The 13730-nt window shown below is 42.0% G+C and overlaps 1 protein-coding gene across 1 annotated transcript in view; it reads right to left on the bottom strand.

Annotated features, from left to right (window-relative positions):
• TMBIM4 (transmembrane BAX inhibitor motif containing 4) overlaps positions 1-11838 on the bottom strand; it is a 33471-nt gene extending 21633 nt beyond the window's left edge. Inside the window, exon 1 of the mRNA XM_003259670.3 lies at positions 11621-11838. Within this exon, the coding sequence (XP_003259718.1) occupies positions 11621-11717 (97 nt within the window). The 5' untranslated portion in view covers positions 11718-11838. The remainder of the gene's footprint in view (positions 1-11620) is intronic.
• Positions 11839-13730: the final 1892 nt, after the last annotated feature.

Genomic DNA, 13730 nt, shown 5'->3' with positions numbered 1-13730 from the left:
TCGGGCTGAGGCAGGAGAATCGCTTGAACCAGGGAGTCGGAGGGAGTCAGAGCTTGCAGTGAGCCCAGATCACACCACTGCACTGCAGCCTGGCGACACCGCAAGACTCTGTCTCAAAAAAAAAATTCAAACAATAGGGCTTTTGAGAAGCTTAAGGAAGTTGTCACTCAGCAGTCTCAGCCAAAGATCATGCTAAGACACTTTTGGGTGTGGCTTTTATTATTGAATGGAATGAAACCCAGTATGAATCACAAGACACCCACAAAGTTTTCTGAAGTATTATATTGGTAAAAATACCACCTCATATTATCCACCACTGGATGTTGAGTATGGCAGTACAGATCATTTGTCTTTTTAGGTTAAAAGTCTTTGAGGGGAACTGTATTTAAGGAACTACACCTAGAGAGCTACACCCAGTGAGCTTCAACAACACCTGGGGTTGATTTAGATGATGAGATTCTGAACTTTGAGATGATGCTATACTGGGGTATTTAGGAGGATCTTAATTTGCATATAGAAGACAATCTGTGACCAGAGGGAAGACTGTGGTGGTTTAAAATACGGCTACAGATCATTTGGCACTAGCTTCAAAAGGTGGAACCTAAATCCCCTCCCCTTGATTATGGACTGGACTTAGTGACTTGCTTCTGATTAAAAGAATAAGGAAGATGTGGAAGATGTAATGATGTGTGTGATTCCATGACTAGGTCATAAAAGGCACTGAGACTTCTTCCTTGCTCTCCCATGGATTGCTTGCTCCAGAGGGAGTCAGCTGCCATGTCATGAGGACACTCAAGCAGCCCTATGGAGAGGTTCATGTGGCAAGGAACTGAGGCCTCCAGTCAGTAGCCATGGGAATGAAATTTCCCAAAAGCAGATCCTCCAGCCCAGTCAAGCCTTTATGTGACTGCAGTCCTGGCCAGCATCTTGACTGGAGCCTCATGAGAGACCCTGAGTCAGAACTACCTGGGTACGACCCTCCCAAATTCCTGACACTCAGAAACTGTGTGTAATAAATACTTGCTGTGTTAAACTACAAAATTTGGGGGCAATTTGTTACAAAGCAATAGACAGCTAATCTGCCTGGCTAGCTCCTTCTCATACAATCTACCTGCCATCTCCCTTAAGAGTTCTTCCTCTGGCCATTCCTTAACTAAAATAGCTGCCACCCTAAACGCTAGTTTCTACTCACACCTGTTTCCTTTCTTCAGAGCTAGAGGGTTATTTATTTGCTTACCTCTTTAGGGTCTGTGTTTCCTACTGCCCCATCCAAATGACCACTATGGAGGACTGAGACACTGTCTGGTCACCACTAGATCCCTAACATCTAAGACACAGCCTAGTCAAGTTTTGTAAACAAAGGAAAATGCTCACCTTCACTCGCATAGCTAAAAGACATAGAAATTAACACATGATTACATTTTTACCTACCACAAGAGTCAGCAAAGTATGGCCCGTGGGCCAAAGCCAGCCCACTACCTGGTTTTGTAACTGAAGTTTTATTGGGACACAATCACACCCACTTATGTATCCTCTACAACTGCTTTTGCAGAATGGCAGAGTTGAGGAGCTGCAACAGATATCTTATGGCCCAGAAAGGTGAATATATTTCTTACTTGGCCCTTTGTAGAAAATGTTCACCATCCCTGATCTACCAGATTGCCAGAGATGAAAAAGTCTGATTATAGTGTGGCTAAGGGTGCAGAAGGTATCCTCATATATGGTTTGCTGAAGGTACAATCTCTCTGGAGAACTGATTAAATCAATCAAATTTAAAATGCACATACTCTTTTGACTCTATCATTTCACTTCCAAAAATTTATAGTAAAGTCATAATGGAGAAATTTACAAAGAAGGATGTTCCCTGAGGCACTATGTGAAGGAATTTAAAAAAAGGTAACAATCATCAAGTGGGGATGGTTAAATAAATTATGGTATATACATACTATGAAACTATGAAAGACTACTGCAGAATAAACTAGCTTAACAGACTATATCACGTATATATTACAATAGACTAGTTATATATACTAGTTTAATCAGCACCGTAAAAGTGCTCAAGTAAGAGACTATACTCAGAAATTCATTCTCATATAATTTTTTTTTAATTAAAAAGTAAACTTTAATGTCAAAAATGCAAACTTGGGGAGGGCAGAAAGATCACACACAAGGCTGTCACCTCACACTTGGAGGGTTGCACAGCGGCCAAGCAGAGGCGCTCCTCACTTCCCAGATGGGGCGGTGGCCGGGCAGAGGTGCTCCTCACTTGCCACACAGGGCGGCAGCTAGGCAGAGTAGCTCCTCACATCCCAGTCAGTTGGACGGCCGGGCAGAGGAACTCCTCACTTCCCAGACGATGCGGGGGGCCTGGCAGAGGGGCACCTCACTTCCTAGATGGGTGGCAGCTGGGCAGAGGCGCTCCTCACTTCCCAGACGATGCGGGGGGCCAGGCAGAGGCGCTGCTCACTTCCCAGACGGGGCGGCGGCTGGGCAGAGGCGCTCCTCACATCCCAGTCAATTGGGTAGCCGGGCAGAGGAACTCCTCACTTCCCAGACAGGGCGTCGGCCAGTCAGAGGCGCTCCTCACTTGTCCGACGGGCCTTCTCACATAATTTTTTAGTAGCTTCATGATTTGTTGTTTTCCACCAATGAACCTTGACATTTTAGATGCATATTATTCAAAAAGTATCTTTCAGAAAATGGACACATTACAAGCAGCTAATTTGCTTTGTTTTGTTTTGAGACAGAGTCTCGCTCTGTCACCCAGGGTGGAGTGCAGTGGCGCGATCCTGGCTCACTGCAAACTCCGCCTGCCAGCTTCAAGTGATTCTCCTGTCTCAGCCTCCTGAGTAGCTGGGATTACAGGCACACGCCACCATGCCTGGCTGATTTTTTGTATTTAGGTAGAGACAGGGTTTCACCGTGTTGCGTAGGCTAGTCTTGAACTTACGCAATCTGCTCGCCTTGGCCTCCCAAAGTGCTAGAATTACAGGTGTGAGCCACCACACCCAGCCACTTTATTTTTTTTGGTGGAGCATTTTTAACCTTTTAAGTAGTAACGCACCGAAGACAAATGAGAACCACTTATTTAGTACTGGTGTAGTCAGCTTAAGTTACCAACCTAGTGATAAGGACTCCTAATAAAATGCTCCTGCATAATTTAAATATTTGTGGTGAACAAATACTGAGTATCTGGTATTGCAATCAGCACTCTTATAGTGACGTGAGGGACGTAGAAGTAAATCAAGAATAAAATTAATTCTTTCCTTAAAACAGTCTATAGGCCAGGCGCATTAGCTCATGCCTGTAATCACAGTGCTTTGGGAGGCCAATATTGGAGGAGTATTTAAAATAATTGCTTAACCCTTAAAACCACTTGATATAGTTGGAAGAGCAGCAATTATGCCTCTTTTACGGATAAGGAATCTAAGAATCAGAAAGGCAAAGTAACCTGCTTCTCTACATTGCTGTCAACCAGGACTGTGTTTAATTTTCAGACCCTTAAATCCAGGGCTGTTTCTACTACACTGTACTATTTCCCAACATCACTAAAAAAAAGGCCATTCTTCTCACCATAATGTATGGCATGCCATTCCCACCTTTCCATGCCTCATCACAAATTCTGTCTCCCCCATCTCCACCCCATGAATTCCCTTCACAAACAGTAGATCTCTCTTGCCTGCAGTTTTGCTTTTCAAGGTTTCAGTTACGCCACGGTCAACTACAGTCTGGAAATATTACCTACAATGAGATATTCTGGGAGAGAGAGACCAATTCCTGTAACTTTTATTATAGTATATTGTTATATTTGTTCTATCTTATTAATAGCTATTGTATTAACACAATATGGAATGCATTTGCCACAGATAAAGAGGGACAACTGTATGCAAACTCAGCCCTCCACTGGCATTTCACTTCCTTTTACAGCTCTCCTAGATTATTCCAGTTCACACTGTAAAAGTGATTATATGTCATACCCAACTAAATCACAGTCGAGGGGCCGGGGGAAAACTCATTCGGGGTGAATAGCCTGGTTTTACCTAGCAGCTGCTGAAACAACCTGCTGTGACTAGCAAAATAGTTGTTTGCCAGTTCCCAAACACTTCTCTAGTGCCAATGAAGGTTCTTGCAAAGTGATACATAACATTGTTCTTTCTAATAAAATCCCCAACCTTCTCTTTGTTGCTCAGACATACTGCAGACAACCCCGATCTGCACGTATACCCCAAGTTGCAATTTTGTTATTCCCAAACAAAATGTTTAATTTATAGCTTTGTCTCTTTATTTTGTTTTCAACAACACACTCTTGATTCCTTCCCCAAACTCCCTCCAAACTTGGCACTTTAGAATTTAATTATGCTGCTATCATAGATTAGTTTGGCTCGTGGCCAACCTAACTAATGCCTTAAGAACAGTGACTGTGACTTCCAAAACTTTTTATTTACCTCACTGTCTTTACATACATTAGAAAGGGGTTGTCCAAAAAATATTTTTATTTATTAAATGTATGTTAATGTTCAAATGTTTCCTTAATGGTGGTACCTTGAGTCACCAAGGCCTCTCTAATGAATGCCTTCTATTCACACACCAGATACCACCTCTACTCATTTAACTTGCTGCAATGGCTGCCATATTCTATCCCTGTCCTTCCCTGAAGTGACCCATTCTCTCTTTTTATTTCTGGGACTAGCAGGGACTCTTTCTCCTTGGGGTATCTATGAGTTAAATAGTTCTCATGCACTCCTATTTCTTGCAGTACTAGTTCTTAATTACTCTAATGTATCACATCGTCACTGTTCATTTTACAGATGGATGGTGTATTAGTCCATTCTCACACTGCTATAAAGAACTCCCCGAGACTGGGTAATTTATAAAGGAAGAGGTTTAATTGACTCACATTTCCACAGTGGGGGGAGGCCTCAGGAAACTTACAATCATGGCAGAAGGGGAAGCAAACATGTCCTTCTTCTCATGATGGCAGAAAGGGGAAATGCCAAGAAAAAGGGGGAAAGGGCCCTTATAAAACCATCAGATCTTGTGAGAACTTACTATTACAAGAACAGCATGAAGGTAACTGCCCCTGTGATTAAATTACCTCCCACCTGGTCCCTCCCACAACACGTGGGGATGATGGGAATGACAACTCAAGGTGAGATTTGGATACCGACACAGAGCCAAATCCTATCAGATAGAATCTGAGAATGTCTTATTGGTTTAACAGACATATACTTTAGAAAGCTGAGCTTCAACACAAATCCTCAAACTCTTCCAAAAAACTGAAGAGGAGGGAACCCTTCAAACTCATTTTATGGAGCCTGCATTACCCTGATACCAAAGCCAAAGACACTACAAGAAAACTGCAGAGCAATGTCCCTGATGAATACTGATATGAAAATCCTCGACAAAATACTAGCAAACAGAATTCAACAGCACTTTAGAAGGATTATAGATCACGACCAAGCAGGATTTATTCCTGGACTGTGAGGATGGTTCAATACATGAAAATTAATCAATGTAATCAGCACATTTACAGAATGTTGGGGGAAAAAGAAACATGATCATCTCAACTGATGCAGAAAAAGCTTTTGACAAAATTCCACAACCTTCATGATAAAAACACTCGATAAAGTAGGAATTGAAAGAAACTACCTCAACATATTAAAGGCCATTTTTCCACGGTAGTAGTTCTATGCAAACCTACCCCCAAATTCCAAGAAAGCTGAGAGGCTGGCAAATCCATTTTCTTAGAAAAAAATATTTAATAGGGACATAAGAACAGAAGCCATCTCTGTGTCTCTGTCTCAGGCAGAGAAAAGATAGTGGATCTACAGGCCATAAATCCCCCGATCTAGGGCTTATATACCGGAGGGAAAGGGTGATTCAGAAGGGATTGCAGGACAACTGAAGGAAGACAACATCAAGGTTGTTTTGACCTAAGGACAGGATTTATGGTTAAGTGCATGCTCTTATACAAGGAACCACAGACAAATTGGACATCTTAGAGGGTTTCCTGGAACTGGGGTTAGTCAGAAGTCAACAAGGCAGATGAGCAACCAAGATGGAGTTACTTTGGCCTCCACAGCCATATATGAAAAGCCCAGCGCTAATGTCTTACTCAGGGGTGAAAAGCTGAAAACTTTTCCTCTAAGATCAGGAATAAGACAAGGATATTTGCTTTTGCCATTTCTATTCAACATAGTACAGGAAGTCCTTGCCAGAACAATTGGGCAAGAAAAAGAAATAAAAGGCATCCATATTGGAAAGAAAGGAGTAAAATTATCTCTGTTCACAAACATGACCTTACACGTAGAAAACCCTAAAGATTCCATAAACTGTTAGAATAAATGAATTCAGCAAAGATTCAAGACACAAAATTAACATGCAAAATTAGTTACATTTTTATACACTAACAATGAGCAGGTTGGAAAGAAAGTTAAGAAAACAATTCCATTTACAACAGCATCAAAAGGAATAAAATGCTTAGGAATAAACCTAACCAAGAAGACAAATTTGAAAACTACAAAACACTGATGAAAGAAATTAAAGACACAAATAAATGGAAATATATCCATCATTATACATTGGAAAACTGATGTTCATACAACCCAAAGTAACCTACTTTGGGTAGATTTAATGCAATACCTATCAAAATCCCAATGGCATCTTTCACAGAAATAGAAAATCCATTCTAAAATGTATATGGAATGTCAAGGGACCCCAAATTGCCAAAACAATATTTTAAAAAAAACAAAGTTGGAGATCTCACATTCCTGATTTCAAAACTTATTACAAAGCCACAGTAATCAAAACAGTGTGGTACTAACATAAAGACAGAGACATACAGACCAATGGAATACAACAGAGCTCCAATAATAAATCCTGGTATATATGATCCTTTTTTTTTTTTTTTTTTTTTGAGACACGGTCTCACTCTGTTGCCTAGGCTGGAGTACAGTGGCACCATCACAGCTTGCTGCAGCCTCGACCTCCCAGGTTCAAGTGATTCTCCCACCTTGGCCTCCAAAAGTGTTAGGATTACAGGCATGAACCACTGCACCCAACCTTGTGAATCTTCTTTAGCGGGGTATGTGTTCAAGTCTTTTGCCTGTATTTTATTCAGGCTCTTTGTCTTATGGTTTAGGGTTCTTTTGTATATTTTGGATAACAGTCCTTTATTAGATATATCTTTTGCAAATATTTTCTCCCAGTATGTAGTCTATCTTATTTTCTTGACTTTCTGCACTTTAAAATCAGGTTGTTTTTTGTTACTGAATGGTAGGATTTCCTTATGTATTCTGGATATTAGCCTCTTATAGGATATATGATTTGCAAATATTTTCACCCATTTTATGGGCCTTTTCACTCTGTTGAATGTGTACTGTGATACACAGAAGTTTTAAATTTTGATGTCATCCATCTATTTTTACTTTTGTTGCCTGTTTTTGGTGTCATGCCCAAGAAATCCATTGCCAAATCCAATGTCCTCCTATGTTTTTATCTAAGAATTTTATAGTTTTAGGTCTTACATTTAGGACTTCGATCTTTTTTGAAGTAATTTTTGTATACAGTGTAAGGTAAACATCTAATTTCATTCTTTTGAATGTGGATATTCAATTTTCCCAACACCATTTGTTGAAGAGACTGCCCTTTTCTCATTTGACTGGCTGGGCACAGTGGCTTATGCCTGTAATCCTGGCACTTTGGGAGGCCAAGGTGGGTGGATCACTTGAGCCCACAAGTTTGAGACCAGCCTGACTAACATGACAAAACCTGTCTCTTCTAAAAATATAAAAAATTAGCTAGGCATGGTGGCATGTGCCTGTAGTTCCAGCTACTCAGGAGGCTGAGGTGGGAGGATCACTTGAGCCTGGGACATTGAGGCTGCAGTGAGTTGTGATTGTACCACTGCACTCCAGTCTGAGAGACAGTGATACTTTGTCTCAAAAAAAAAAAGAAAAAGAAAAAGGAAGAAGAAACACAAATTGTATATGTATATGTATATGAAAAGATGCTCAACGTTATAAGTCATTAGAGAATTACAAGTTAAAGCAACAAGGAGATGCCACTATACACCTATTTAAATGGTCAAAATCTAAAACATTGACATCATCAAATGCTGACGAGTATGTGGAACCAAAAAGAACTCTCATTCATTGCTGGTGGAAGTGCAAAATACTACAGCCACTTTGTAAGACAGCTTGGTGATGTCTTATGAAACTAAACATTCTCTTACTCTACAACACAGCAATTGTGCTGCTTGGTATTTACTCAAATTAGTTGAAAACTTATGTGTACACAAAAACCTGCACATGGATGTTTACACAGCAGCTTTATTGACAAAACTTGGAAGCAGCCAAGATTTCCTTCAGTAGGTGAATGAATAAACTGTAATACATCCAAACAATGGAATAGTATTCAGCACTAAAGAAAAATGAGCTATCAAGCCATGCAAAGACATGTAGAAAAGCTTAAACGCATATTATAAGTGAAAAAGGCCAATTTGAAAGGTTACATGATGATTCCAACTATACAGCATTTGGGAAAAGACAAAACTATGGAGACAATAAAAGATCAGCAGGAAGGGAGGGATGAACAGGCAGAGCACAGAGGAAGGCAGTGAAACTCTTCTGTATGATACTATAATGGTGGATACATGTCATTAAACATTTGTCAAACTCATAGAATATACAACACTAAGAGTGAACCTTAACGTAAACCTTGGTCTTGGGTGATAATGAGGTGTCAGTGTAGGTTCACTCATTGTAACAAACATACCACTCTGGTACAGAACGTTATTAGTGCAAGAGGCTTGGGGAAAAGCAGAAAGGGTATATAAGAACTCTGTTCTTTCTGCTAAATTTTGCAATGAACCTAAAATTGCTTGTAAAAAATTAACTGGGCAGGCCGGGCGCGGTGGCTCACGCTTGTAATCCCAGCACTTTGGGAGGCCGAGGTGGGCGGATCACGAGGTCAGGAGATCGAGACCACGGTGAAACCCCGTCTCTACTAAAAAAAAAAAAATACAAAAAATTAGCCGGGCGTGGTGGCGGGCGCCTGTAGTCCCAGCTACTTGGAGAGGCTGAGGCAGGAGAATGGCGTGAACCCGGGAGGTGGAGCTTGCAGTGAGCCGAGATTGTGCCACTGCACTCCAGCCTGGGCGACAGAGCGAGACTCCGTCTCAAAAAAAAAAAAAAATTAACTGGGCAAAGGACTTGAATAACATTTCTCCAAGGAAAATGTATAAATGCCCCACATGCATATTTTTTAAATGTGCAACATCATTAAATCATTAAAGAAATGCAAATCAAAACCAAAAGGACATACCACCTCACACTCATTTGATGGCTATTTTCATTTTAAAAAAGAAAAGAACGGAATGTGTTGGCAAGGATGTAGAAAAAGGTGAACCCTTGTGCACTGTTGCTGAGAATGTAAAATGATGTAGCCCCTATCAAAAACAGTATGGCAGTTCTTTAAATAATTAAAAATAGAACTACCACACAATCCAGCGATTCCACTTCTGGGTATATATTCAAAAGAATTAAAGCACGGTCTTGAAGAGGTATGTGCACACCTATATTCATGACAGCACTAGTCAAGAGGTAGAAGCAACACAAATGTCCATCAATGGATGAATAAACAAAATTTGGTATATACATACAAAGTAATACTATTGTCTTAAAAAGGAAATTCTGCAGCCAGGTGCAGTGGCTCATGCCTGTAATCCCAGCACTTTGGGAGGCTGAGGTGGGAGGATCGCTTGAGTCCAGGAGTTCAAGATCGGCCAGGGCAACATGGAGAAACCCGTCTCTACCAAAAATACAAAAAAATTAGCCAGGCATGGTGACCTGCATTTGTAATCCCAACTACTCGAGAGGCTGAGGCGGGAGGATCACCTGAGCCCAGAAGGTAGAGGCTGCAGTGAGCAGTGATCTCACCACTGTACTCCAGCCTGGATGGCAAAGTGAGACCCTGTCTCAAAAAAAAAAAAAAAAAAAAAAGGAAATTCTGACATATGCTGCAACATGGATGTATTTGAAGACATTATGCTAATTGAAAAAAGCCAATCACAAAAAAACAAATACTGATTTTATCTAGAGTAGCCAAATTCACAGAGAGAGAAAGTGAAATGGTGGTTCTAGGGACTGGGGGAAGGAAGGAATGGGGAGTTAATAGGTATAGAGTTTCAGTTTTGCAAGATTAAAAAGTTCTAGATATTGGATGGTATATAAGTTTAGTCTAAAGCTATCCCTTTAGATATTTTAAGTTCGGCCTAGGGGTTCTTGGTATATAGTGAACTATAACCTAACTGAATGTGTAAACAGGCTGTAACCCTACGCTTGAATCAATCACTGAGTCTCAGCCAAAGACGGCCAAGTGTTCAAACCATGTTCAAATGGGCAAAAACCAAGCTGTAACCAATCAACTGTTTCTGTACCTCACTTCTATTTTCTGTACCTCACTTTACTTTCTCTCTCCATAAATTTTCTCCCACCAAGCGGCATGACTCGTCACTCTGAACCTCTTCTGGTTCCGGGACCTGCCCAATTCGCAAATCATTCTGTGCTCAAACTCCGTTAGATTCAATGTGTCTAAAGTTTTTCTTTTAACAGTGCATAACCATGTGAATAACTTAACACTGCTGAACTATACACTTAAAAATAGTTAAGACGGTAAATTTTATGTTATCTGTATTTTACCACAATTAATTTTTTTTAAAAAATGCTGAGTTCACTTGCTAAAATAATTTCAAAATTCAATTCCAAAAATATAAATGCTAGGCACCAAGATTCCTGGTGCATCAGAACTATCTTCATCTTTCCTTTCCCAGAACAAGTTCTAGGCACTAAGATTCTTAGCATATCAGAACTATCTTCATCTTTCCTTTTCCAGAACAAGTTCCAGCTGCCTAGACAGGCTGAAAGTCTGGGGCTGTTTCAGTGATCAAATGGCCAAACTAGAGCAGGCAATGGATTCCACGTAGATGAAGCTGAGCATTTTAAATTCAAAAATTTCTGCCCACTGGCTACTACGTAATAATTTAAAACACCATTTAGACTGACAGGAAGCTTCTGTGTTGAGCAACTTCCTCAATAATACTCAAAGACCTGTTGCATTCTGGGCCCTGCGGAGAGGAAATAGTGCCCTCAGGGAGCTTCCAGCCTAGCACAGGACGGTAAATATAAGCCTGTAACGCGGCACCCCACAGAACAAAAGCATCAAGCCGTGGATTCCACTCGTGTGTACGTCACAGTGATCAACCGACTCATTTCCACCACGTTTCTTTTCACTTCAAGCTGCCAAATTCAGGCTGCGCGGTTTCCATCCGTCCCTTCCTACACCACGGCGCGCGCTGGGGACCGGGGCGCACTCAGGAGAGCCGCAAGCCTTCTGGGCCTGGCGCCCTCCCACACCCGCTAGGAGAGGAGGAAGCGCCTCCCCGACTCCCTGAGGAGGGCGCCAGTCCTCTGGTACCCGGAGAAGGAGGGCCGGGAGCTCAGCGAGCACTCCCTGTGAGTCCCAGGAGATGGCCGCTCTCCCTCTGGAGCCGGAAGTCGGCTTCTAGAGGCCGAGCAGTGCCGACGAGCGGCTGGGAGGCACTGGAGAGGGGACAACGTACCCATTCGGATGTGCACGCTGGCAGAGGCCACGCTGCTGCCATAGTTGAAGTCGTCCTCGATCGAGGAGCGAGGGTACCGGGGGTCGGGGTCAGCCATGATAGCAACAGCACCCCTACCGGTCCCGGCCGACTAACCGCAACCGCCTCCTACCCACTTCCGCGAAGAAGAGCCCAGCCCCAGCAAGCCGTGCGGCGTCGGCGGGCGAACCCCGAGCGAGTCGATTTTCTCGCTTCAAAAATTCCAGCTGGGCGGAGAAAGCGGGGATGACTCCGAGTTAGGATGGAAGAGAAAACGGTTTACATTCCCGGCGTCATCTGAAGTGAAACTTTTCTCAACACACTTTTTTTTTTTTTTTTTTTTTTGAGGTGGAGTTTCACTCTTGTTGCCCAGGCCGGAGTGCAATGGCACGATCTTGGCTCACCGCAACCTCCGCTTCCCAGGTTCAAGCGACTCTCCTGCCTCAGCCTCCCAAGTAGCTGGGATTACAGGCAAGTGCCACCATACCCGGCTGATTTTTTTGTATTTTTAGTAGAGACGGGGTTTCACCATGTTAGCCAGGATGGTTTCGATCTCCTGACCTCATGATCCGCCCGCCTCAGCTTCCCAAAATGCTGAGATTACAGTCGTGAGCTACCGCGCCCAGCCTCAACACACTTTTTAAGCCCTCTCACCTGGAGAGTTGCTAAAGTGATAGAGCCCATGTCCCAGTCACCCATCCACTCAACAAATACCGATCTCATTCATCCACTTTTTCAATAATCACACCGAGGATGCATTTTTACTTCTATTATTTTAAAATAATAATAATATCTACATTTATTGAGCACTTTCGATAAACCAGGCTTTCTGAATGAAGTAATATTTAATCCTGAAAGGCAAGTAGGAGCCAACCAGAGAAAGAGCAGTGATGTAGGCTGGGCCTCAAGGGACCAACGTCTGCAAAGAGGGAGACGGTGAAGCTCAGCTGGTGTAGGGGACAGGTGGCAAAGAATGAGGCTGGATAGATAAACAAAGGCCAGATCATCCTAGGCCAGAAGTAGAATACATTGAAGAGGGCCATTACTAAAGGCAGAGAAAAGGGGATAAAGTTGTATTACTCTAAGAGAGAGATGATGGTAGCAAATACAATGGATTAGAGTGAATATTCATGATATTGTTGTCATTCCAATATAAAGAGGTGTAGACATACCCAGAGTAGTGTCATCCTAGGGTCCCTTGGAATTGTTTTGATGAGTTTACTCTGATCTACCCACATTGCCCAGTCCTCACCTTAACCACAACACCCGAACACTTAGCAAGTGGAATTCAGAACAGTTGTGGAACAGTCTATTCTGAAACTAAATCCTTAAACTTGACGTTCTCAGAAGCCTTTGCCAAAAGAACTAAACTTACTTCCATAATAACAAGAAAAACAAAACAAAACAACACTATCTTTTATGATTTTACAAACATTTTACAAGTATATCATTTTAATTTGTTTTCGTTGGTTTGTTTTGAGATAGAGTCTCAGTCTGTCACCTAGGCTAGAGTGCAGTGGCGCTATCTCAGCTCACAGCAGCCTCGACCTCCTGAGGTCAGGTGACCACCCCTGGGTAATTTTTTGTATTTTTTGTAGTGATGGAATTTCGCCATGTTGCCCATGCTGGTCTCGAACTTGGGCTCAAGTGATCCCCCCACCTCGACCTCCCAAAGTACTGAGATCACAGGCGTGAGCCACTGTGTCCAGCCCCTCATTTTAGTTTAGTTTGTTGAATGGATAGGTGAATGGGATATGGCCTCTATCACTTTAGTCACTCTCCAGGTGAGAGGACTTAAAAAGCTTGTTGAGAAAAATCTGAGAAAAGTTTTACTTCAGATGACACTGGGAATGAATCCGTTTTCTCTCCCATCCTAACCTGAAGCCATCCCCTCTTTCTCTGCCCTGCCATAATAATGGAATTTATTATAGAGGAAAAACTGGAGCTAAATTGGGAACCCACCTTTGTATTGACTAAAAACAGCATCAGCAAGGTTTGATCCTCTACCTCTTACCAGTTACAAAAAAAATAAATTCCAGATAGATCGTGGATCTAAATGTGAAAGGCAAAAACAATAAAACTTAAAGAAAAT

The sequence above is a fragment of the Nomascus leucogenys genome, chromosome 10 (assembly GCF_006542625.1).
Source record: "Nomascus leucogenys isolate Asia chromosome 10, Asia_NLE_v1, whole genome shotgun sequence".
Lineage (NCBI taxonomy): Eukaryota > Metazoa > Chordata > Mammalia > Primates > Hylobatidae > Nomascus > Nomascus leucogenys.
This window is presented reverse-complemented; position numbering and strand designations above follow the sequence as displayed.